Source organism: Desmodus rotundus, chromosome 10, assembly GCF_022682495.2.
Source record: "Desmodus rotundus isolate HL8 chromosome 10, HLdesRot8A.1, whole genome shotgun sequence".
In the NCBI taxonomy this organism is placed as follows: domain Eukaryota; kingdom Metazoa; phylum Chordata; class Mammalia; order Chiroptera; family Phyllostomidae; genus Desmodus; species Desmodus rotundus.
In genome coordinates, this window is record NC_071396.1 from 95,616,392 (window position 1) to 95,642,487 (window position 26,096).

Below are 26,096 nucleotides of genomic sequence, written 5' to 3' on the forward strand. Positions count from 1 at the left end.
CCTCCGTGCAGCCCTCCCTGATAACCCACTTTTTTGTTGAATCATCTGGGCTGCCCTGCACGTCAGTGGTGTGTATGTATCTCTTCCTCACACACACTCCTTTACCCACAACACACACTCCCAATTCTGAGCGGGGAGAACATCTTCACCTTTGTGGCCCTTAAAACCGTGGCCCTTGACGTGGGGTCCTCAGACCTGCAGCATTGGTGTCTCCCGGGCACTTGTTAGAAATGCAAGTTCTCAGGGCCCTTCATATCTGCTGAGTCAGGAAGGGGGAGGGGAGCAGAGAGCTGTGTTTGGAACAAGCCTGCTGCCCGCTCAGGTCTGAGAGCCAAGGCCTTAGGACCTGCTTTCAGGCAACCGGCTCTTAACCATTTCTTTGATTCCTCTCTCATTCTTTCTTTTCCTTTATTATCCCGTCATTGTTGAGATGTATTTAACAAACAGCACTGTGTCAGTTTAGGGTGCTCAGCGCACCAACTGGATACATCTATGTGGCGTCGCGGTTGCCTTTTGACGCTGACACCTGTTGGGGCACAGCGTCATCATTTCTTCTGGTGCAGGTGACATTGCCTGGTCTCTAAGCAGACTTAATGGTTGTGATACAGTTTCGTCGTCTATTTTAACAGTGTCTTCAGTAATTAACATCACTTACTCCCTTCTGTTTGCTGCCAGATTTTTTGGTTGGTTATTTTCTTACAATTGTTTTTCTCAAATGAAGGACAAAGAATCTGGCGCTATCAGACAGCCAAGGATGTGGATTTGTGAAGGGCTGAGTGACAGGAACACAGTCCCGCAGACTCCAGCGTCTGGTCCTGTCACTGGCCCTGCCCCAGATGACCCGTCGGCCCCAGCAGCCCTGGGTGAGCCCCTGCAGGTTAGGGGTCCTGCAGAGCTCATTACCTTCCTGCCTTTCAAAGGTGGGCACCTCAGGGGAGCCGCCAGTGACACTGCAGGTGGTCACAGCCGCCCCCCTGGGGTGGAGGTGTGGGCAGTCTTCGTTCACACGTGGATGGACAGCCCTGGGCCCATCACTCTGGCTCTTCCATTCAGATCACACCCCTTCTGCGTGCAAACTTACCACCCTGTTGGGGGTTGCTGGTGGGGGTTGTCCCTGAGCCCGAGCCTCTGCCGGCAGCAGGCATCAATCCTGACTCACAGGTGGTGGCAGGAGGAAGCTGGCCAGGGTGGGGAACACCAACTTCTGCCTACGGAGGGAATAGACAGAAGTCGACGTGAACTGACTCTGAATAGTGATAGCAATGCAGTTGCTGGCCTAGCTAAGCAGTCTGTGGGAAGGCCCGGTGTTGCCGTCCTGCCCAGAAACCAGTCCTGGCCGTTCCCTCCGAGCTTCAGCGCTCTGGCTCTCCTGAGTGAGGGCAGAGGAGGACAGCGTGCTGCCCCAGGGGCTCATGTCCTGCCTCTGAACCTCGCCTTTCCATAGTGAAATAGGAATGGAGACTCTGCCACCCAACCCTGTATCCTCCCCTACTCTTGGGGGTGCTTCTCGAGGAAACACCTAGTTGGATTATCGAAGCATCATGCCTCATTTCCCTTCCGGCACCCAGCCCCTGGAGGGTTCGGGGAGCTGGTCATCCTCCCCGTCCCCTCGCGGGGCCATCTGCACCTCTGCTCCCTTACTCATCCTCCACTTCCCCAGGCTTCTGTCATCCCCAGAGCTTATAAACTGGGAGGAGTTCTCTCAAGACTGATGGGGAATTTAAGCCAGTATTCTGCAGCTTGTGTCTTGGAGTGTGTCTCTTCTGGGCCTCAAGGTCCGCCTGTCTGGTGGGGCCACAGGGAAAGGTCGATGGTGGCTCGTGCTGCACGGGCTGCCCTGCTGAGGGTTCTGGGCCCCAGCACCCAGGTGCTCCTGGGATGCAGCTGTGCCACCAGGCAAAGGGCTGTCACCTCCGTGTTGAGCAGCTGCTCTGGCTGGACTGGGGTTTCAGCCCCCATCTCCACGGCTCTGTGTGCTCATCTCCTGAGTAAATGTGTCAGAGCAAATGATCCCAGTAGCCACGGCCACCTCGTACCTTCTGCGGCTCTCAGTCACAGTCCACTCAGACTGGCTGGTGCAGTGTGATGCCAGGGGTGCAGACAGGATTCGGGAAAGGTATGCTGGGCGCGTCAGCCTCAGTGGGCGGGGGCCCAGAGATTCAGGTCCACCTACCCGCCCACTTTTCCCCAAAGCAGTGCCTGCCTGGGGTTTATTCAGATTAAGTAATACTTGACCCGAATGACAATAAAGAGGCTCTTTTCTTTCCTGTGGTTCAAAGAGCTGTAGGGCGCAGGGACACACACACACCCCCAACTGTCTGAGGGGCCCCGGAAAATCTGCTTGGATTCAGACCTTAGAGAGGCTTGCTCCCACGTGAGATCCAAGAGCCACCAGAGAGATGTCCCAAGGATAAGGCTTTATTGCCCAGCGATTTAGCATTCAGCCATGCCCTGCCTCGCTTTGCACTTAACCCCTCCTGGTGGGACTCTTCCCAAGCCAAGCCTCCGGAGCCCTGGGAGCAGGGCCATTGACCAGCACCACACCTGGAGCAGGGCTGGGCACATGGTTGGAGCTCGGTAAATCACAAACCCATAGATAGGTGCTAAAATCGCAGAGCAAATGTGTGAGCCAACTGTGTGCAAAGGGCAGGGGCCGCAAAGCATGTCACTGTTGCCCCTGAAAACCTGGAGGCCACGGGGTGGTTCTGGCCTCCCTCCTGTCACTGCCAGAGCCTCTCCCCTAGGGCATTACTAAGAAACGTGACCCCACTCACCCCCAGTGGTAGCCTGGCTTCAGAAGCCCTGCCAGAGAGGAAGAGCTGTCCCTGCCTCTTGCCCGTGTGCATTTCAGCAGTCCACACATTCTGCAGTTCCCAAAAACCATTTGCGAGGAGCTTCTGGAGGCTCTAACCTCCCCGCTTGCGAGTTCCTGCACGGATCTGGAAATGCTGAAACGAGCAAGTGTGCCCTGAAGGGTGGGCAGGGCACTGCTGCTGGCATCGCACCCTCTTGCTAACAGATGGTGCCCAGTGCCCAAAGAAGGGGAGGAAAGGGGAGGTGTGCCCAGCTCTGCCAGAGGCTCCTCCTCAGGAACACAGAGCCCCTGAGGGCACAGACTCTGGGTAGATCCTGTTACCTAGAAGGGCTCTGTTCCCTGCGGATCACTGGCAGGAATTCATCCGCTGATAAGTTGTCACCCCAATGTGCAGGATAAAGCTGAGGTGTGCTCGGGGTGGGGCTGGGGAGAGAGAGGGTCAGAGAAGGGTGGGCCCAGGCGTAGGAGACACTGAGGATACCTAGACCAGCTGGAGAGAACACTTGGCTGCCTCGGCCTGGTGCAGGGGTGAGGAATGGCCAGCGCAAGGCAGTGCATTCCTCCCGGAGACCACCAAGCCAGCATCCTTAAGCCCGAGGAAAGCATTCTGAACTCATCATGATCTGCAGGGAAACTGAGAACACCCCCTCCATGGAAAGGGGTGCACCCAGGGACACACGCAGCGACAGATCGGGCCGGGACCCTGGGGTCGCTGCTCTCCACACACATCCTGCGGTTGTGTTTATGATGAATTCTGATGGCGGGTCCTCGCATGATTCGAGCATTTCACTAGGGATCAGCATCAGTCGGTGTCTTTGCAAAGGCTTCAGCACTAACGTGTCTCTGCATAAAACATTCTGTGGACAGGAAATTGGGGGAAGAAGAAAGAAAAGGAAATCGTACCAGAGCAGCCTCTCCATCTCTGTATTCCGCCCTCCGCGGCCTCCCACGTGAGCACAAGAGCAAGGCCCCCTAAGCAACTAACATTGACCATGCCCCTGCCCCCACCCCAAGCCAGGCACTCCTGAGGCCCGGGCCTTGGCCCTGCGCGGAGGGAGCAGGGCTCTCCAGAAAGAGGCAGTGGACGGGGCCCGTGTAAATGCCACAGAGAAGTATTTTCCGTGCTGTCGTCTGCACGCCTCACGGCTGCGACTGCATCCGTCCTCTTGTTGGTGTCTGTTCTAAATGCTGAGCTGTAGGCCATGCCTGTGGGTTCTTTTTTCGCCCCTAAAGAAGGCCTTTTGGAAAGCGTTCTAGTACCTGGACCAGCCCTGCCCCTGGCCAATCGGGCCATTTTGTGCAAATTAGGAAAAAAGGTGTTCTTTCCTCAAGACCTGTGACAGCTGCCGGCCGAAATGGTCAACATGACTCAAACCCACGATGACCAGAGGCGAGGACCGCCTCCCAGGGCTGTAGAAAGCCCGCGTGTCGGCAGCAGGCTGCTCCTCGTTTTAAGCAAGTTTCACAGTCAGAAGTCTGACTTAAACACCTAGGTCACTAGTGCATTTTCTGGAAAGCCAGACTTCGAGTTTAGAATGTTTCCAGCTAAAGAGAACACCCCCACCCCCAATTAGAGAGTAATATGTAGCAGCCAACAAGGCAAGGTACCCAGTTCTATTTCTTCAAAAGGACGGAGTCACGGAGTCAGGAGGCTGGAATGTTACAGGCTGTTACAGAGTGTTCGTCCTGAAGGGAATAATCTTCAAGTCCTCTGGCCCAGCTCCATTCACTCTGCAGTTGGGGAACTTGAGGCCCAGACAGACGTCCCTGCTCTGGGCACAGCACTCCACTCCTCCCCAGGAGGGAGGCGATGAGCTGAATCCTACAGGGTGTTGTGAGTCAGAGGGCCCACACCTGGGAGAGCACCCCCTGCATCCCCGTGGGCCCACGTGCAGCAGTGATTTGCAGAGGAGAAAAGCTGCTGCCACATTCCCCGGATTCTTCAGAGACCCTAGTGTGTGACCTCATTCACCTGTTCTGGTCAAAGGTCACCCGTGAGTGCATAGATTTTCTCCTGGAAATGTTAGTGATGTTTGATTATGCATGTGAGCAGTATGTGGTGCATTTTGTAATGCATTTTTTAGGAATTCATGGCAAAGATCCCCAGCAAACTTGGCCATAGGAAGCAGACGTTCTGACAGCAGGAGCTCCCTTGGCTGAGTCCACACCCCACCTGGCCCCCCAGGCACAGTGGCCGGTCAGGGGCTGCTCCAAGGGGCAGTTGTCCCTCTCCCACCTGCCCTGACACGGCATGCACACAGTGTGGTCAGTGTACTAAAAGTGTTGGGAACAGCTCATTCTTGTTCTTGACCTGTGACCTCCGGGTCAGCTCAGTGGCCCCTGGATCATTATTCTGCTTCACAATGTAGCCTCCAGGTCAAACGAGAAACATTTGCATGGCAAGAAAAGAGAAGATGTTCCTTTATGCAGCCTTTCCTAGCGGCCAGAGAAGGAGCACTGTCCCAGCAGGCTGGCCCAGGCTGGTGTGTGGTGTGGTTGAGGAAACAATGCATGGCGCCCCTCAGCAGGGTCCTTCCTGCCAGGACACCCCAAAGGGTGGCAGCGCCCGTGGCTGGCCATGTGGCTCAGGCGGCTGCTCAGGTTGGGCAGTGATGCAGGACATCTGTCCACTAGACGAGGAAACCTGATTGGTGGAAAATAGAGCCAGACAAACCAATCCTGCAGATGGGGCCGGGGCACCCTCCTGGGTCATTGGAGATGCTAGACAGAGGCACTGCTCCATGCTACAAGAAGAGATGACCCCGAGACCGCAGGGCAAGTCAAAGTCAAAAGTTAGGGACTAAGGAGAGCATCTTTCTCCTATTCTCCCATTGGTGCCCTGTGAAACTACGGCTCCCTTCGCAAAGCTGAGTGGACCCAATGTCAAGGTCTCTGAAATGAGGTGCTGTGTCTCCCCCCTCAATCCTTGCTGCACATTAGAAACAGCTAGGGAGCTCTTCAAAAAAAAATGCTGGCCCCCACCACAGGCAAGTCAGAATGTCTGGAAGATGGGAGCTGAGTTGTTCTCACAGCTCCCTGGGTATGTCTGATGGGCAGCCAGCGCTGAGACCCTCTCACTTCTTCACCCTGTCAGGTGTTTGCATCATAGAAAACAAGGGGTTAGCCAGGGCTTAATCCAAATTTACAAAGCATGAGCCAGTGACCTCTGTCTTCTTGACAGCAATTATCCTTGGCCTTGCACCATACTCAGGAATCTCTGTCTGCCCTCTAAGGACGCAGGATTCCTTCAGGGCACGGACCATGTCGTATTTGCCATCATATTTCTCGAGGATGGGGCTCGCTCTCCCATCTGCATCTCCATCCTTCACCAGAACCAGTCCATGTTATTCTCAAATGTTTACAGACTCTCCCTCCATCCCTCTGCCACGTCCTTAATTCCTACACTAGTCACTGTCACGTCTTGACTATTGTCCTAACTAGTCTGCCTTGTGTTTGGCTTATGCCCCTTAAATCTACCCCCATATTACCTCCAGCATGATCTACAGAGTCCACAGATCTTGCTATTTTCCTAACAGGCTTAAGCCTTTCTCTGCCTCTCCATCACACATAGGCCTGGGGTTCTGGCATGCAAGGCCTCCCTAGTCCAGCCTCTGCCCTCCTTTCAGCCTTGGACCCCACCTTTGCCCCATCATGCAACCTGTGTGCCACACTGGACTCGAGGGGCCCTGGTAGGCCCCCATCCTTACTTGGCTGATCTGTCACGAGCCAGTGCCTGGCATGGGGATTGGCTATGGTGAGTAGACCATGAACCAATGGGAGGAGAGACACTCACAGCAGCCCTGGTTCACCTCACCACGTGCTCAGGCCCCAAAGGCATCCTCTCAAGTCACCACAGGCTTCCGTCCTGCCCCGCCCCCTTGACCAAGAACCTTTACTGCTCCATTTCCTCATCTCTAGAATCGGGGTGAAGAGATTTATCTCCGGCCTGCCGCCATCCACAAGGTTGTCATGAGAATCAAGCAAGATGATCATCGAGAACGCACTTGGAAAACAGAGAGGCACTAGTCAATCTAAGGACTTCTACGAGAGCATCAGTAAATGGGTGTCGCATATGGCAGCTCACAGGGGCCCGCTGGCAGTCACTTGCCACGGGACACTGCGCACGTGCTTGTGAGCAGGGCAGCCACGTTGGTGACGACTCCCACTTCTTCCCTCAAAGGTTTTATAAAAGGAATCGGGTGAAGGAAATGTCCTGGAATAGACAATCTTCCTCACCTCCCCCAAAATAACTTCAGTGGAAACAATTGTGGTAACATCCACTCTGCAGTTATTGTTTTGGTCTATTGCAACATGGGAAAAGTCTCCCGGCGTCTCCAACTCAACTGGGAATCGAGTTGACTTCCAGAGGCCTGCGAACAAAGGGATTGTGCTCCAGGGCTGCTGTGGGTCTTCGGGGCCCACTGGAGCTGCAGACAATCCCAGGGCTTGTGTACAGTTCAGCTTTTCCTCTCGACTTCCCCCTGGGTGTCACGTTTGCTAGAGACCTTGGTGTTTTCCCATGGACAACCTTTGGGGGGGTCATTACCAGAAGAGTTTCTTGTAACAATAGTTGAGATGCTGACTTCCCTCCAGTCCCAGATTTGAGAGGTCAGACTGGTCAGCAGTCGCTGACCAGTGTCTTGTCAAATACAACCAGTCCCCTGCTCTGAAAGGTCTTTCTGGACGCTCGTTTTTCTGCCTTCCCCCAGGCTCTCCTCTCCGCAGGCCCGGGTTACACCCTTGTCTGGTCTTCCCAGCTCTCTGCTACTTCTCTTACCAGCATTTCCTCCTGAAAGAAATTGTCCAGGCACCTTTGCCCAGTGCCCTGTCCCATCAGCTCCCTCTCCGACTTGAGGCAACATATAGCTCTCCACTACCCCTGTCGGGGGCATGCACAGTCCCTGGAATCGTCTTTCATGGCTCCCTTCATTCTAATCGTCCACCACCCCCTGTTGCCCCGAGTTTCCAGGACCACCCCATTTTCCTGGCGTTGTCACTTTATCCTTCCCCAAAACCTCAGCTCATTAATTGTGTGACACGTGTGATTTACTGTTCTACTTTTGCAGAAATCACGCTTTAGACTACTTCTTTCTGGCTCACCGCACATGAAGGCCAGTTTCCTTCTGGCCTCTGTCCACCAAGCCCTCCCACCCACTCTCTCCTCTTACTCTCCCGCCCTTCAGCACCTCTCGCTCCTCCCTTCATCGTGGTCCTGGTGACTGTGCTGGGACCGCAGTCTTTTCTTTCCAGGACCGGCAGCGCACTTCTCAGAGGTGAATGTGTGAGCAAATGGCCTGCAGGCCCATTCACATGCATGTTCTGACTCCGTAAGACGGAAGTGAGGCCCGGACCCCCTGGTTCCTAACCAGCTCCCGGGTGATGCTGACAGCGTGGGCCCATGGACCACACTTGGAGTAGCAGGACCTCGTTACCATGGTTCCCACATTTTGCTGCACATTGGAATCACCTGAGGGTTTTCAAAGAAAATAGAATGTGCCAGTCTTCCACCTCCAGACATTCTGATTTTGTTGGCATGGGGTACTCCCAAGGCACTGGGGTTTTTAACATCCACCCAGGTGACTGTGCTGTGCAGGCAAGTGTGGGAATCACTGCCTTATATTGTGTGAATGTGGCCAAGCCTATTTTTCATTTTATCTGTGCTTACCTTGTCTCCCTGCATTGGCTACAGTCCTCCCTAAGGCAGGACTTGGTCATCTTTTTTTATTTTGGGGGTTTGATTGATTGATTGGCTAGGGATTGAATGTTAGGCCGTTAGGAGCTTTTCTGATGATTCACCAGTGTTAACAGAGTATGTATTTGGGCTTAACCAGTATGAACAGAGTATGCAGTAGGGAACCATGCTATATGTCAAGAGGAAAACAAAAATGGAAAATCTTGGATCTTACACAGCGCCAGCCTCAGCTGAGGGTGGAGCCATCCTTGGCCGAGGTGTCCATCCACGTGATATGGTCTCAAAGGTTCTGGACCTGTCTCCTCCCCTCCCCATCCCAGAGGGAAAAGTGAACCCCACCACCATGGCTCACTTATTCCAAAAACACTACCACTGACTTTTTTCCCTTTTGGTCTAAGGCAGTGGCTCCCAACTTGACTCTTTAGAATCACCTGGAACACTTTTGTTTTTAAAGATTTTATTTAGTTATTTTTAGAGGGGAAAAGGAGGGAGAAAGAGAGGGAGAGAAACATCAATGTTTAAGAGAAACATCAATTGATAAAACATTGATTGATTGGTTGCCTCTCACACACCCCAACCGGGGACCTGGCCCACAATCCAGGCATGTGCCCTGACCTGGAATCGAACCGGTGACCTTTCGGTTTGTGGAACAACACCCATCCTCCTGAGCAACACCAGTCAGGGCACCTGGAGCACTTTTTAAATCCCCACGGCCTGGGCAGCACCCCAGGCCAGTTGCATCAACACTTCTGGGGTGGAACCTGGGCCTCAGGGTGTTTGAAAGCTCCTGGCGGGGTAGGTGGGGGGGCAATCAGTGAGTAGCCAGGACTGAGAGCCACTGACCTTAGGTTTGTCTTGTTTGAAATGTAAATACAATCCTTTTATCCTCTTAGGGGACTGAATTTGTTAGGCCCTTCCCTAAAAGCAGGTCCAAGTAGCAGGGGGTGCAGGAAGGGGGTAGCGGGAGGGAGGATGTGAGGAAGTTGGACACCGATCAGCTGCAAGAAGTCAACACTGGGTGCAGGAGGGGTAGTCAGCGCTCAGAGAGTGAAGACAAAATGCTGTCAAATGCACTTGGCCTAGTCCTAGCAACTCTCTATAGCAGGGGTAGGCAAATGGCCCAGGGACCCTGGCCCACCACCAGTTTTTATAAATAAAGCTTTATTGGAACACAGCCCTGCTTCTATGCTATGCTGTGGCTGCGTTTGCTGCAAAACAGCAGAGGTGAGCAGTCGTGACAGAGACTATGTGGCCTGCCGAGCCTGAAATATTTACTTTCAGGCTTTTTACACAAAAAATTTGCCAACCCCTGCCCTAGAAAGCTGACCCTGCCCACGCTTCCTAGCTGCCGCTTATGCATTGACACAGATGCTCAGAATTTTGGAAACCGCTTCCTAGACTCTTTGCAGTGTTTTAGTTGCTATTAAACCAGAGCAGAGTGCACGGATAGGTGTCTGAGAATAAGTCGCATTGGGCCAAGATCTAGCTGTCCTCTCTCAGCTTGCAGGTGGCAGGCCTTGGGTGGCTGGCACTGCAGGCAGCTGGCCTCTGGCCACAAGCAGCCACTTTGAGTTACCCCAGTGGCCCGAACAGATGTCACTGTCCTCCTATGAGCTATGAGGTGGGATGGTTGGGAGCTCCCACGTCAAAATCTGATAGATTTAAGGGGTCAGACAGACTGAGCTAGGAGTGAGCTCCTGTTCTGACCAAGGAGGATGGAGTCAAGGTGGGGGGCTGCAGGAGGAAAAGGCTTTGGAGATGGAGAGAAGAGACTGTTAGGAGCTGTGCTTGCCCAGGGCAGGGGGCGGCCGGGAAGTGCCTGGAGCCCACGCTTCAAAGCCCTGTGTCCAGGCTCTCGTGTTCCCCCCCACCCCTTCTGGAACCATCACTAGGCCCCTGAAAGTAGGTCACATCACTGTCTGCTGCAGAGACATGGAGGGAAACAGATACCAACTAGGTCACCAGAGCTGCTGGTGCCTAGTGAGCCGGCCGAAACCAATGGCTGCCCAAGTTCAGACAAGCCATAAAGACTCTTTTATGTGGCAGAGAATCCTTAATGGCCCACATCCACACAACAAAAGGTCAGCCCTGCTTTCTGGAAATGGAATGCGTAATTGAATTTCTGAAATGGTACATTTCCTGTAGTCAGAGAGAGGTACGACCCGTGTCCTTAAAGTATTCACTTAAAAAATTAATAAGTGGGAGGCAATTATTTCTTTTACCAAAGATATTTGCTGTTGCACTTATAATTTCCTAGTACAGTTAAAATACGATTCTACACAGAAATTTTTTTTGTACGCGAGCAGATTTTTAGGAACTTATCTCTATCTGCCGCTTTGCTATCTTTCTTCCTAATTGGAAACCTGCATTCATCCATGTTCCTTTTTGACAATGCACTTGTCATGGAGGTCCATTATTTTTGCACGGTACTGATCATATTCATGTTTAGCTTGGCAGCATAGCTATTAGCGACTTCATTTGGAAGGAGAGGGAGGGAGGAAGCCAGGTACACTCAGCACAGACTGATTGCAGCAACCCTGTGAATTGAACTGGTCTAGAGTGAATCCAGGGAGAACTGTGAGCGGGTGCCCCCTTTTCATGCCTCATTGAAAACTGTGCTCACTGCTCACCCGTTCACTTTCCAATTCCATCAACAAATGCTTGCTGAGTATCTGCTATGATAGCTCTGTGCTGAGTCCATTGCGATGGAACCTGGGGTGTCTAGTGCCTGAGAAATGCACCCCCACTGGCTCCTGGACCACGCTTGCTGAGGCTGGCGTTTGGTGTCAGACCTGCTGCTCTACTGGGTGTTGTGGGATCCTGAGCCTCTGGGTCCCAGCTCCACTATGCACTTGCTGCATTTCTTTAGTCCGGCTATTTCATGTCTTCCATCCTCCCCGTCCTCTCCTGCGAGAGATCGGATAATAACGGGACCTCCCTCTCAGGGTTGTTGTGAGACCGAGGTTAGTTAATCCATGTAAAACTCTTCCCGCAGTGCCTGCCCCAGTAAGTGATGGACGCTGTTATTGCTGTCATCAAAGCTCCGAATCCTTGCAGACATCACTTAGTTCCTTCTATGGTAAGGAGACTTCTGTTGAATACCTTCCAGGAAGAAGGAATTGCTCACTCTGTGGAGCATATTTATGGGGCAGGACTGGAGGGAAGGAAAGACTTTGCAGGCTCGCTTCCCCCCATTGTTGGGCCGGGTCATCCCCTTTGGACTCAGGTCAAGGATGCCCTCACCTCACTGTCTCCTTCTTTACCTTCTTGCTGCCCTGGGTGGCCAAGCAGGTGGCCAGTGGGACCTATTGCAGACAGTCCTGGAGTGCTCCAGGCAGGCTTTGCCCACACATCCGAGCTGTCTCCCACGCATGTTCTCCCTTCACCTCTCCCACAACAATCAATGTCATTGCCAAGTGGGAGATTCTCATTGAGTTTCTGCAACATGTAAGATGCTATTCTGGAGATGAAACTAAGGGCTCTGTCAGGGAAGGCAGGAGCCTGAGGACTCCCCAGAGTCTCCTGGCCTTAGTCGAGACAATGGTCCCAACTGTGATTGTTACTCACCTTTACCCCCTGTGTACCAGGCGAAGAGCACAAATCCAGGGCAGAGAACAGGGGCTGAATTCTACTCTGGAATCCCTGACGATAACCCAGCAGTGGGGGGTGGCCCCATCGGTGTCTGACTCCGGGTCATAGTTTGGGCCGTCCCACTCTAAAACCTCCTTGTGCAGGAGAAGCCTTGTCCTGAATCCCTAAGGGGCCACGCCTACCTCTGCCTGTTGGTGGGGTGAGAAGGGCAGCAGGTGTTAGACTGCTGGGGTCAGACCAGACCTTGGCTCCACAATCTCGGGACTTGAGTTCTGCCTGGGACAGAATTCAGAGCCAAGACTCAAACTAGAAGAGAAGGTTTATTTAGAAAGTCACAGAGGTAGAAGTGAGCTGTGGAAGACATGGGCTCAGGAAACAAGTTACAGCGGCAGAAAGAAGGGTCCTTGGAGCTTAGGAGAGAGGGAGGTAGAGGTAATAGGGCTGGTGGGGGAGGCGCAGGAGAGCTTCAGGGAGGGAGAGCTCCCTGGGCCCTCAGTCTGAAGGGCTTCGATGTGTAGGGGTTTCAGCAGAGGTCCAAGGGGGGGATCTCAATCGAATATTCATCAGCTCTCCAGGTGTGTCCTTTCGGGGTCGAGGTCTCCTCTGATTGGTTGGCACCAGCACAGGGGTCATTAGGCAGTGCAGCTGGGCCTGAGGCAGCCAGGGCGTAACTTGTCTGGTGTTGCTGCTTTTCTGGGCCTGGAGCTGAAATACCACTGAGGCCTAGATGCTATCTCCAGGGAGGAAAGGTCAGGGGTCCAAACCGCAGGACCAGAGTTATGCTAGGGGAGGAAAGGTCACCCTGGGGACGAGATCCTTATTTTCCCAGTTTTGCCTATTGCCAGGCCCCTGGGGCTTTCCGCCCCGGTGACCTTCTGTACCTGGCCTGTCGTCCTTGCTCTGCTCCTGTCTGTCTGATTGCCGACCACATTTGGACTGGATCCTGCCACCCATGCACTCCTCTTCCACGGCAGGGTACAACTCCAGGCCTCACCTCCCTGGCCTCTGTCACTTGTGTGACCCCTCCAGGCCCCGCTCCTGCCCGGGGATGTGCCAGGGATCCAGGTCTGCATTATCTGGTGCACGGAACTGAAGGAGGGTTGCGGTCGTAGCACTGGCCCTCACGGTTCCCCATGGACGGCTGCTGGGGCCATCGAGCATCCTGGCGTCTTGCAACATAGGAGATACTGCCTGGCCGAGGGCCACAGGCCCCTGGTCGTCTGTAAATGTTGTTGGTTCACAGTGGATAGAACGGGGATGGCCCGACTCTGGCCCATCCAAGGCTGTCAGTCAACTTAATTTGTCCTCCAGTGAGCAGTGATGGAGAGCTGTAGTGTGCAGGCCACCGTGGGGCCTGCAGAAGTACAGGAAACATGGCCCCTGAGCTCCTGAAATTTGATGGCTTGCGTGGGGAGGCAAGCGTGCAAGCGACTACCTAGTCTACTTGGACACCAGCATGGAGTGCTTAGAAGAGTTTGTCCAATGTGCTATGTGACCAGATGGATGGATTCTGATGGGAATTAGGGTCAGTTTTGCAGGGTGGAACATTTATGCCAATGGTAACGCCTAGACAAAATTTCAGGGGTGAACAAAAGTGGGAGAGACGTTCCAGGCAGAGGGAAAAGCCTAGAATGAGGATTGTGTACCCACATGCCGTTCCACCTACCGAGTCCGGAGTAACGCCTAGGTGTATAATGTCACTCTGCCTTACAGGGTAGAGCACCAGTGTTGGTCTGTGTTCCCATGAGCCTGCTTTTCGAGGATGTGGGTCTTGTCTCTGTCGTGGACACATCCCTCACACAGGGCCAGAAAGCAGGGCACGTATGTCCAGTCTTGCCTGGGCTTTCTCCTGGGGCTGCGGAGCAGCAGTGGTGCCATTCCCGCGGCCATCGGCACCTCTCGCTTTCCTTGTGCGTCTTCCTGCCTCTGGTCTGCAGCAGCCTGAAGGCATCGCCTCCTTCGGTTTGGCAGTGCTCCCTGGACCCTCGGAAAGGGTCCCTCATCAGGGGGGTGGAGAGCATCCATCTGCGCCAGTCTCGTTCTCACGTTGCCGTCCCCATGTCAACAAGCACCCGAGACACCCCCAAGAGCCCAGGTGCCCTGCTTCCAGGACTGCTTCTGGGCTCTTGGTCCCGGGCTTGCCGGCTGCACAGAGGGCCAGAGCCACTGGGTTACATTTGGTCTCTGACGCAAAGAGAGTCACAGTCACCCCTCCAACACCCTGTCTACACACACACAGGCACTCACAGACACACACACAGGCACTCACACATACACACACAAAGGCACACACATACATACACAGAGATGTACACGCATGGACATACATACATACACAGACACACACAAAGGCACACACTCAACTGCTGGTTACGAAAGGAAGAACTGACAACGATGGTTGAACAAGCAGCACCTTAGGAATTGTCCCCTGTACACTCTACACCACGTAATGTAGGAACAATTTTCTTACATTTCCTTCTTGGTTCTTAGCCCCCGTCCTTTGCATCAATGTTCTCACCTATGTTTTCTGTTCATTCGGAAATTATCAAGTGAACGTCACCAGTGTTTGACTTTACCCAGCAGGCTCTCCCTGACGCACTACCAGGGGGAGGGGCGGGGAGGGCGGTGTGTGCTTTCTGTGACGTCATGGATGTGACACGATCAAGGTCAACACCCAAAGTTGCTGAATTACTTAAGACTTTTTTGGTGGCAAGAGACAGAAACCCACCTCAAAATATCTGGAAGATGAAAAGGGGACTTCCCTGGCCCGTGAAATCTGAGGAAGGCTTAGATTGTCCCAATGAAGGAGGTGGAAGGGACAAATATTCTCTCCCTCACTTTCCACAAGAATGAGGACAGGGCTGGAAGACAACTGCCCAGGGGTCTCCAAGTTCGGCCACAGAGCTGGGAGGTTGCCTAAAGACTTAGCACCAACAAGCAAGGCCTGCACAAGCCAGCGATGCCCATGAACTAGCGTCCATAACCACAGTGCCAGTTGACCAGACCCTCAGGATGTTGGATAAATGGGCTCTCACCGCTGCCACAGGCAGGATGCTCGTGTGCAATTCAGGGAGGTTACAGACTCCACTGAAACCTGTTCAGACAGCCTGCATGAGGCTCCTCTCCTCGAAAACGTCCAGTTCTTGTGAAGCCGGCGTCCATACGGTACCCAGAGCAGAGCAGAGCTTCTCAGAGTGGGTAGAGTTTAGGTGCTTGATCCAGGGTGCGAGTAGGGGGCGGCCAGAGGCAGGGATGGGTGCCAGTGGCTCAGAGACAGCCTCTAGATTTCTTTCCTGTTTACTTAAATCTCTGTTTTTATATTGGGACTCCGGCTAAGGTATTGTTTTTAAAAGGGCCTCTGCTGATTAAAAAAAATAAATTTAAAGTTAGACAACCATACATTTAAACATGGCAAGCCAGCCCACCCCATCCACCTTTCTGAAACAGGATGGCTTCTCTGAATAGATATACAGCCTCAAGATTCCAGGAATTCTAGAAACATTACCTGTTTATTTCAGCTTGGACGTGACCCACATATCCTGCCCACATGGAGTGAGGCGTGGGTAGGATAACTTCTTAGAAGCTATGAACAAAACATGACCCCCGGCGGGAGGAAGGCTCCACTACTGAGACAAGTTCATTGTCAGAGGAGTTGAACTTGGTATTTTAATGGCCCTTTAAGCTGCCAAGTGTTATGGTTCCTTTGTACCATTTGCCCTTGGGAGACGGGGAATCTAGGGGCGCCAGCTGGCTTTGTCTGAGGGTCCGTCCTGCCTCCTGGGGCTCCAGGTCTTCTGAGCCAGAGGATTCATGGGGCCCTTCATTCTGAGTTATCTGGAGTTTTCTGGAAAGAAGGAAGCTGTTTCCATGACTTTAAACAGCATTCTTGAGCGTGGCAGGAGTCTGATGGGGACAGTATGCAAGCTCATGAAGGATCCACGAAGGAGAAGAACCGTGGTTTCCAAGAGTCCAGGGCAGAGTTGCTACCCAGGCACAACCTAGGCAGACAGGTGTGTCCCTGGAGAGAGCAGGGGACTGGTGCAACACCTTCCCCTTTGAGACTCCCACTGCTGCCTCACAGGGCCGGGATCCTCAGTCTTCCTTCCCAACTGGGCCGTTTACTACCTCCTGCCCAAGGCTATGGGGTTGGCGCTGTTCGTCCAGTTCCCGAAGCCTGGGAGGTCCTTCACTCAACGGGAGGGCACTTCTTGTTTGTGTGTGGTGCTCTCTCCCTTGCAAAGAGCTGGTGTGTCAGAGACAAAGATAACAGTCCTGTGAGATAGTGAGGCCTGGGTGATTTCCATTAGGCCCAGGTCCAGGTTGAGTGGTCAGAGGTCAAAGGTCACAGTGATATCAGGAACCTCTCCCTTGGGCGGGAGGGGGTATAGGGTTCCACAAAGCTGCAGACCGTGGTATTGAGCTCTGAGGGGCACGTCTAAACCTTATCCAGCCAGACTGAAAGGGAACGAGGCACAGCAGCAGCCAGCAGCTCCCCCACCCCCAACCTGGAAGTGAAGGTCAAGGCGACCTTGGCGCCCATGAGCACCACCTTCTAGCAAGAGGAACAGAGGCCTGCCCACTGGGCTGTGGCCAGCGGCATCTCAGGGGACACAGCAAGCGCTCTGCAAGACAGGCATGGGGAGGCCATTGGAACCTATACCCAGTGACCTGGTTGTCCAGCCTCAGGCCTGGTGGGGGGCCGTGTGGTCAGAAACGGGGCTGCCCAGCTGTGGCTCCAGTGTAGATCGGGGCTTGCTCTCGGCCACTCCTCTCACTTCTTGGGACCCAGAGTGCATGGCTGGGCTCCATGGGGTCGGAGGCAGGGCAGGAGAGAGCTGTTAGACGCCACCAGGGGTTCGGCCTCCACATCTCCACCCCGATATTGTCAGCCAAGTGACATCACAGTTGGGAGCGGGAGCCTTGGAGGCGCAGACACAGGCTGCTGCCAGCTGGTTGGGTGGCCTTGGGCAACTTCCTTGACCTTACTAAACCTCTCCTTCCATAAAAACAGCGTGGTAATACAACATAATGGAATTTCTGGCTGAGCCCGTAACTTAACACAAATTCAACCCCTACCTGACTTGGTTTCCTGGGGCCGCCATAACATATCAAAGTGCCGCAGATAGGGGAGGCCCAAGATCAAGGTGTCGGCCAGGCCAGAGTCTCTCTGAAGTTGCCAGAGAAGGACTGCTCTGGCCTCTTCCGGCTTCCAGCAGCTCCTTGGCTTGTGGCAGCACACCCTGCTTTTCACATGATGTTCTTTTTATAAGGACACCAGTTATTGGGTTTCGATTCTACCCTGATCCAGCCTGACCTCTTCTTAACCTGATCACATCTGCGGAGACCCATTTTCCAGATAAGGTCATGTTCACAGGTACACAGGGTTAGGACTGCAACTAAATTTGGGGGCACACAATTCTACTAACTACAGGGGGGTGAGGACTACACGGACGGCACCTGCCAGACACTGCCGTCATGGGAACCGGCCCCGCCCATCAGAGAGCCCGGTGTCGCTGTCTCCTCCCACAGTGCTGAGCACGTCTCCGCACACTCTGCCACGACGCTGGCGTCCTTGGCCAGCAGGTCAAGGTTGTAACATGCCTTCTTCTCTCTGGAGCCCCCCTTGAAGCCTTAAGAGTCAGCTTAGGCACCACCCTCTCGGCAAAGCAGCTCTGACCCTTCTCCCAGGCAGAGGCCCTCGTTCCTCCCTCGGGGCTGCCAGAGGCGTCTGTTCAACCTCTGTGTTGCGCACACACACACTGGCTACTTGTTTGTGTCCCCCTGAGTTCCCAGGGCTGCGACTGGGTCTGTTCATCTGGAATTCTCCACCAGCTGCACCTGGCTCTTAGCAGTAGGCCTTCAGTGCTGGATGGATGAGGAGGGACCAAAGATGGGCAGAGGGGTGGATGGATTGAAGGGTAGGTGTCAAGTAACGGAGAGGTCTTTCCTGACTACCCCCACCCCACCCCTGCCTTATTCTGCTTTGCAGCATTTTTTTTAGCATGTATATTATCTACTCATTTGTTTGTCTCTGCTTTTACTAGAATGGGTGCTCTGTAAGAACAGGCATTTTGCCTGTTTTTTACTACCATGTCTGCCGTGCCTGAAGCAGCAACACTTATAGGATGGGGGGATGAATGGAAGAGTGGATGGGCGCACGGGTGGAGGGGAAGGCAGTCTGTGGCTCAGTGGGAGTCCCCTATCAGAGGCTGCTGGTCTCAGAGCCACAGGCGCACATGCTGTCCTGGCTCAGTGTCCTTGCTTAGCCCTCCATCCCTCTGCTCTGACCCCAGACCCAAGATTTGCTTGTTTATAGTTGTCACCTCAGGCCAAGGCCCTCGCCCTCCCAGCCTGGGGCGAGCAGCTCTGCCCTGGAATGGGCGGGCTTTACATAACACGTTCCTGCAACCAGACAGTAGAGCTGTGTCTTACACACGGCTGACCTCCTGGAGGGAGGGAGGGAGTGTGTGTGTGTGTGTGTGTGTGTGTGTGTGTGTGCATGCTTCACGTGTGCTCTGCTAGCGCTGCACGTGGCAGTATTATCTTCCCTCCCTCCCTGGAGAGACTTGGTTTATATAATCTACTTGTCTCCCAGGCCCATTTAGTCATTGAAAGTGGTCAGAGGTTAGACTGAGGGGAACCGTAGCCAGGTCTCGGAGATAAGGGGGAAAGGTTCTCATGGAGAAAAGTGGAACAGGACCAGGCAGGGCCTAGGGGGTGCAGGGGGGTGCTGCAGAGGCACCTGACTCCCACTGACGAGACACACAAACCAGCTGGGAAACCTCCCCGTGCAGCTCTTTCAAAGCATGGAGGGAGCAGAAGAATTTGCTCTGAAGAGCAAATTTGCTCAAAGAATCAGAGCAAAGGCCAGTGGTACTTTTAAAGGAAAATTCTGACAAGCCTGATCAATTTCTCCTTCTCCACAGAAGGGATATGTCCTACCTAAAAGGCAGGGAGGGGTCTCTGGTTGAAAGCTGGAACACCATCTCCCTGGCCAGGCCTGGAGATCCCAGTTCACTTTCCTTTCCAGATTCCTTGTCACTCCCGTCACTTGCCTGGGGCTCCTTGCCTGGGACATGCCAGCCTTTCCCACTCTGTCTTGTGGACAGTGTCTTAGGGTAGCTGCTTGCTAGTAATTGAGTGAGGGAGGCACACTTTTCATTGTGACTGAATCTTCTTCCTCTTCTTCCTCCTCCTCCCAACACTTGCTATTCCCTCTTCCGGGAATATACTCCTCTCAGATATTTTTCCACCTTTTTAAATTGAAATACTTTTTATATACCCTAAAATTCACCCTTTTAAATGTAGAATTAAATGGTCTGGGGTATATTCACAAGGCTGTGCGACCGTTACTGCTCTCAATCCCAGACTATTTCCATCACCCCAAAAGGAAACCCCGTGTCATTAGCAGTGGCTCCCCGCTCTCCCTCTTCCCAGCCCCTGGCAACTACTGACCTTACTAGTTGTCCCTGCAGATCTGTGTGCCCTACAGATCTCGTTAAAATGCAGCCGTACCATGTGCGGGTTTGGTCCCCACCTCCTTTCCCTGACCGTGAGGTTTTCAAGGCTCACCCATGTTGTAGCATGGCCCAGAACTTCCTTCCTCTCCATTGCCCTCTAATGCATTTCTTTACCTAGCCATCGGGTAATGGACATTTGGGTCATTTCCATTGTTGGCAATTATGAATTATGCTGCTATGAATTCATGTATGAGTCTTACCTCTTGCCAGTGACTTTAAAAAGCTTTAGGTAGCCTGGGTCCACCACTTATCTGATGGCAGACAGGTGGCTAACCACAAACTTCCTCCCTCTTTCTTCTTCTGTTGGCCTCTTACTTGCCCCTGTTGGCACTAAGAGGCTACTGTTTTTGAAGGAGGGTGGGCAGCATCTTGAACTGTGTGCGCCAGCTTGACTCCAACCACCAGCTTGGGTGTGAGGAGCAAAGTGGCGGATAGGAGAGGGTCCTCCGATGAAGTGTGTATAAATACAGTGCACCCCACTGAATGCTGAGTGCCTGAACGTTCTATGTAAGATGTAAGCGCCCCAAGGAAGGCAGGGCTCGTTCACATACTCACCGTCAAGAGGAAGAGCCAGACTGAACGTCACAGTTCAGCTCCAGAGCCGTCCTTTAACTATTACAATATTTTATATATGCACATGCATAGGTTTTTTATGTTTTTAAGATTTTATTTGTTTACTTTTAGAGAGAGGAGAAGGGAGGGACAAAGAGAGGGAGAGAAACATTGATGTGAACAAGAAACATCAATTGGTTGCCTTTTGCATGCACCCCGACCAGGGACCGAACTTGCAACCCAGGCATGTGCCCTGACCGAATCGAACCCGCAACCTTTCCGGTTTGTGGGATGATGCCCAGCCCACTGAGCCACGCCAGTCAGGGCAACACACGCATATATATTAATTTGGGGGATGGATGGATGCACACAGAGGTCTCAGCTGTGGGTTATTTAGAAGCCCCAAGTGGCCCTGCACACCCCCTGGGCTACAGTGAGTCCTGGCAGAGAGTTGGGGACACCCTTGCAGAGAGCTGGGAACACCCAAGGGCAGCTACCTCCTGCCTTGGCCATTTTGGGCAGACAGGAGGTCAGGATGCAGGTAGAACCCAGGACTCCAAGGCCCAGAGAAGGCCAGGCGTTGTGGACAGCTCCCTCTGCCCGGGCTGGAGCTAGCATCCCAATCCAGACCCCCAGTTTGAGAGGGAGCCTCTGCTTCCTTCCATTGTCTCGGCCGGGCACACCCAGTGTGTTCCTGCAGTGACCTGAGGCCAGGCTGGGATAGACGGAGGGAAGAGGCCAGCCGGAGCTGGGTCAGGGTGGGAGAGGGGAAATGAGAGGGGAAGACGTGGTGTTTTTCCTTGTTTGTGTTTTGTATTAAAGAAAGCAAATAATGTCCTTTGAGAAAACCATTAAACAAAGCACATCCTAAAGCCACAGAGGCCCATTGTGGCTGCCTGGAGCCCGGAATTCATTCATGCCTTTTTGGCTGCATTGTTGGAGGCAAGATAGGGTGGGAGGGAGATACTATTATTGAAATATACTTCGAAGTGTGTCATTGCCTCCCTGGACTCAATAGCAGTCTAGGCCGAGTGCCTATAACACCAGGGTCCCTGGGTCCTCCTGAGCCCATTGCCTTCTCGTGCCCCCCTGGGGAGGTCCCCCTGACTGCCAGTCCTGGCACAGCCAGAGTGGCCATTGTCCACCCCCCACCGCCCCCGCCTTGGTCAGGGGCTGAACCCTGACCCCCAGAGCCAGCAGAGCCTTCCACCATGGAGCCCAAATGCCAGGGCTGCTTGTGCCCTCACCATCGAGGGGCTGGGCTGCAGCCCCACAGGGCCGCCTGCCTCCCATCCACTGTATGAGCTCTTAGGGCCTCAGTCTCCCTGTCTGTAGAGTGGGGGTAGGCCAGATCGGCTCTCCCTGACCTCGGCCCAGAGCACTGGGATGGGTCACTTCCTCTCTCACCCTGGGCATGCCCAGGGTCCCATGGACTCTGAGTCAGCCTGCTCCCAGGTCTCCCAGACCCCCAGGCCTAGATACCCCACGCCCCAGCCCCTGGCTGCCCATATGGATTGGCGGTGTTCTCCCCAGGTCTCACCAGCACATGCTTTTCTGCTGCGGAGAGGGAGGCGGTAGGAACAGAGCTGCCCTTCAGCCCGGCCTTTGCAAATAATCCTGCCTGGGCCTGGCATTTCTGGGGCCAGCCCCACGGTATGAGCGGGGTACCTCACAGTGGTTGTGAAGTAACTGTGTAAGTGTTGGCCTGATGACTGCATACCAGACCGTCCTTAGGGTTCCCCCAGTTTAAAGTTTTAAAAGGGATTTAGCTCTTAGCATGTTTCCCCAAACTGCTCCCCGGGAGCATAAGGAATGAGGCTCCTGGGTAAAATTGCACAGTTGTCCTGGACGTGGATGAGGAGACCTGGGTTCTAGCACATTCCCTGTGTATGAGGCTCAGGGTTGGCAAGGCGCTGCATCTTCTCGGTCCTCTCAGCAGCTCGGAGAGGAAGATGCTGACATTCCTATTGTGTCAGGGAGCTTGATGTTAGAGAAGTTGCTTCTCAGTCGCAGAGCCAGTGAATCCAGGACGTGGTCCCAGCTCTGGTGCAAACTCTGCAAGACCTCACAGTGCTCATTCTCCTCTCTGGACCTGCGCATTCACATCTGTAATTTGAGTGACTGGATATGACAAATCCTAAGTCCCCCTTTGGGTCCCTAGTGCTTTTGATTTTGGAATTCCACCATCATCGCCTGGAGGGAGATTCTTCCACTTTTGAGTAGTTTCCATTTTCCGGTCTGGCTTTGGTGGTCAGAGTCTAGCCCTTCCAGACGCTCCATTTCTGTCTGCCGTAGATGTCATTAGTGGTACTTTGGTCCCAGAAGTTCTTACGCTCTCTCGGAAGCTGCTAACGATGCCCCCTCCTCCCCCACACCCCAGGGCTACCACCCGATGCCCCATGAAGTGGAGATTGCGCACACGAAGAAGTTGTTCCGGAGGAGAAGAAATGACCGAAGGTAGGAGAGACCACGTCTCACGCTTTGTGTTTTATTTCCCTTTGCTGGCCATCTGTAGCTCCGTCACTCCTGGCCTGTGTTTCGCTTTTCCTGATCACTAGCTGGTACCTATGAGGTCGGCATGTGGGGTTGGTAACCAGTTGGGCAGTGACTGCTGTGCCTCTCTTGGTTGACCCCCGGGATGGATGCTTTCAGGAGTCCAGGGCAGGTCTTGAAGTTCAGGGGGAGAAATGCTCTTTCTCCTGACCTTGCAGCAGCAGCCGCAGTCCAAGGGGCTAGGACCCAGCCAACAAGTGTTTTGAGACATGGCCTCTGGGAGTTCCCGAGAGTTGTCCCTGGCCCATGCTTGGCTCTGCTGTGACAGGAGACACACAGCTCAGCACCTGCACACGCTCTCAGTTGCCTGGAGAGCATTACGCTGAAGCAGAAGCCAGGATCTCCCTGGAGTTCGGGGCCCTGGGTGATAGATAGCAAGGGTCCGGGAAAAGCGCCATGAGGCAGCCCTGGGCAGAAACAAACAGCTGAGGCTGGGCATTCTGGGAGGGCATGCCTTTGTTTCCCTAAGGGCTTTCTGGCACAGAAGGGGCTCCCAGGTTTATTTCAAATGGAAAACCTTGGGTGCAGAACAACATTTGCAGTACGTGGCCATTTGTGCAAAAGGAGGTATTAAAGTATTTTTTGCTTGAACATGCATAAATGATTTCTGAATGGAAATATTTTGTAAAAAGGTGGAGGGAAGGTGGGAAGAAGGAAGAAGGAAGGAAGGAAGGAAGGAAGGAAGGAAGGAAGGAAGGAAGGAAGGAAGGCCGAGGAATTAAAATGAGGCGTTCCTCTAGAGAGAATTTCTTCTTAGATAAACATGATGGTTTGTGGTTTTACCGTTAATGAACAGAGAATGTTCTTGGAGAGCTGAGAAACAGCCCAGCCGACATCCCTGCTCAGAAAACTAGAAGTGCCCATTTTCGTGCAGCTCCCTGAGATCAGAGCTGCGGCTGACCTAGGTCCCTGATCCTTCCCTGCATACTCGGGGCTTGAATGCGGGGTGTTGGGTGGTGGCCAACCAGCTTGGGGTGGGTGGAGGACTGGGCACTCATCGTCAGCTGGTGGGTCTACCAGGTCTGAAACAGAACGGTGAATGCACAGGGAGCTGAGAGGAAGGCAATCCTGGCTTACAGTCAGAACCACTGGGCACCTTCCTGCAGCGGCATGCGAAGGGGGAACTGAGCCGGGAGAGCTGGAGAAGCCCTGCCGCTGGTTATTGCGCTGTGTGCTACCTTTTTCTGTGCAGCCTCACAGAAGCTAATTCTTGGTTTCCGGGTCCCTGGCAGGCAGAAGATGTAGGGAGTACCCCCTAAAGGGGGAACTGGGCTCACAGGGCCCTGGGGAGGTGTTGGAGTATGCAGAGGCTTGGTGTCCCTCCTCCCCTGCCCTGTGGGCCCCAGAGTGCGTGTCTGGAGGTGTGGGGAGGCCCCAAGCTTCTGAATGAGAGGTCACCCTCTGACCTGCTTCCCCGGACTCAGCAGCCAGGTCCCCACCTCCACTCGTGGGCCCGGTGTCCTGGCTCAGCAGGAGTCCCCCAGACAGTGGCATGCCTCCGGAAAGCAGCAGCCTGACCCAGGAATGTAGGAAGAGGAGCGTGACATGCAGGCACTGGGAAGCTGCCCTTCCGCTGGGCCGCTCTCGGGCTAACAAAACACCCCTGTTAGGTCAGCACACCTCGCAAAGGATGTAGACCTGGGACAGAGTCCAAAGCCAGGCAATAAAGATGATTAAAGAGATGGAAAGTATGTCCTGTGAGGAGAGGCTAATGGACGGGGCCAGGGATGAGGAGGTTGCAGGGGAGGGACTTCACGTGGTAAACCCGCGGGAGATTCATGTGGAGGGCCAGGGGGCAGCCGCCTCTGCACTCACAAGGCCCCGAACCTGAGGAAGTCTGCTGAAATAGAAGGGGAGCACGCGTGGTTGGACTGAAGACAGACTCAAAGAGCAAGCGTCTCGACCATCAGAGGTCCGATTCTGCACTTCCAGGCGATGGACACGGAACACGTTGCATGTGCAGGCCGGGCGCTCCACCTCTGTCCACGGTCTGGAATGCGGCACGATCCATCACCCAGCCACCATGGAGTCCCAGAAATGGCACTTTTCAGGAGAAGAGCAAGCAGCCAGACAGCTGAAGGACCCCATTATCTGGAAGCAGGACGCCAACCCCAGAGGCCTCCAGTGTCCGTCTTGTTAGAGCATGTGATTCTGACATTTGAGGGACAGCTGCAGAATATTGTCAGGCAGACCCTAACCTTCACAGCTGGTGATGCATCGTAGTGGCCTTGCTAAGCCCCAAACCTTTGCATTTGACCTTGGTAGCTAACACTTTGTATAGCAGGTTAACTTTCCTAATATGTGGGGCTTAAACCACATCAAGAAGCTTGCATTCCCTAGGTGGCAGAAGAAGAGGTGACCAGAATCAGGTTTGGTGGCCAAAGGGCACAGCCAGCCTCTGTGTCAGGCCTCTGACCTCTCCCTCTGTTGTGGGGGAGAGCAGGTGCTGTTTCCCCATTTAACAGATGGAGTGACTGAGGCCAGGAATGTTAGCTAAGAAGTGGCAGAGCCACACGGGCCTCCACTGACTCCAAATCTCTTCCCCTTTCAACTCTCCAACCTCAGGTGGACATTTGACCCAGAGAAGGCCAGGAGCAGGCAGCTGGTAGGTAGACAGTTGTGGTGTGGCTGCAATGTCACGTGAAGAGAATGGCCTGCTCTATCCCCATGGCGTCTCTGTGGCTCTCCTTGGAATTCCTACCGGGGACTGGCTTTCAGGCTCCCTGCAAAGGAACTGGATCGGTGTCCGGTAGCGGCAGAGTCCCCACAGCACAGGCAGGTCGCTGACCCTGAGATTCGGTGGCACTCCACAGCCTGGGGCAGGGACTTGCAGAGCCCTTGTCCTCCTGCAAGTCTGCATTCTCTCTCAATTCAGGGTGGGCTCTCAAGGTGTTTGGGGGTGCGCTTACTGCCTTCTCTCCCAGTTGTTGAAGTCTGTGGCACATGCTATGGAATTTGACACTGAATGTGAACCCTGCCTCCTCTGCTCTGATCTGGGCAAATTACTGCATACCCTGAAAACTCAATTCTTTCTTCTGTAAAATGGGTCCAGCAATTGGGAGGCTTAAATGAGCTAATCCCTGCAAAGTACCTGGAGACAGTCTCAGCACCAGCTCAGTCCTCTAATCAGAGGGGGTTCGAGGCCCTTGGGAAACACTGGAGGGGAGAGTGGATTGAAGATGTCTGCAGCCAGGGGTGGGCTGTCACCTCATGGTCCCCAGGCGGGCAGGGTGTGCTTGTGAGCCCAGGGAGCTCTGCCTGGTGTCCCCTCCAGGGTGCCCGGGGTCATTGACCCTTCTCCTGGATCAGCTTCGAAAGCTCTGCCCGCACTGGCGGGGCTAGCAGGGAAGGAGGGCCCCTCCAGAGCAGCCCT

At 53.8% G+C, this 26,096-nt stretch overlaps 1 protein-coding gene across 3 annotated transcripts in view; it reads left to right on the forward strand.

Annotated features, from left to right (window-relative positions):
- The window catches only part of CTIF (cap binding complex dependent translation initiation factor), a 248,131-nt gene that overhangs the window by 98,222 nt on the left and 123,813 nt on the right, over positions 1 to 26,096 (forward strand). For all 3 annotated transcript variants that reach the window (XM_053912424.2, XM_024580202.4, XM_045187688.3), the window contains exon 7: positions 22,551 to 22,627. In XM_053912424.2, the coding sequence (XP_053768399.1) occupies positions 22,551 to 22,627 (77 nt within the window). The remainder of the gene's footprint in view (positions 1 to 22,550; positions 22,628 to 26,096) is intronic.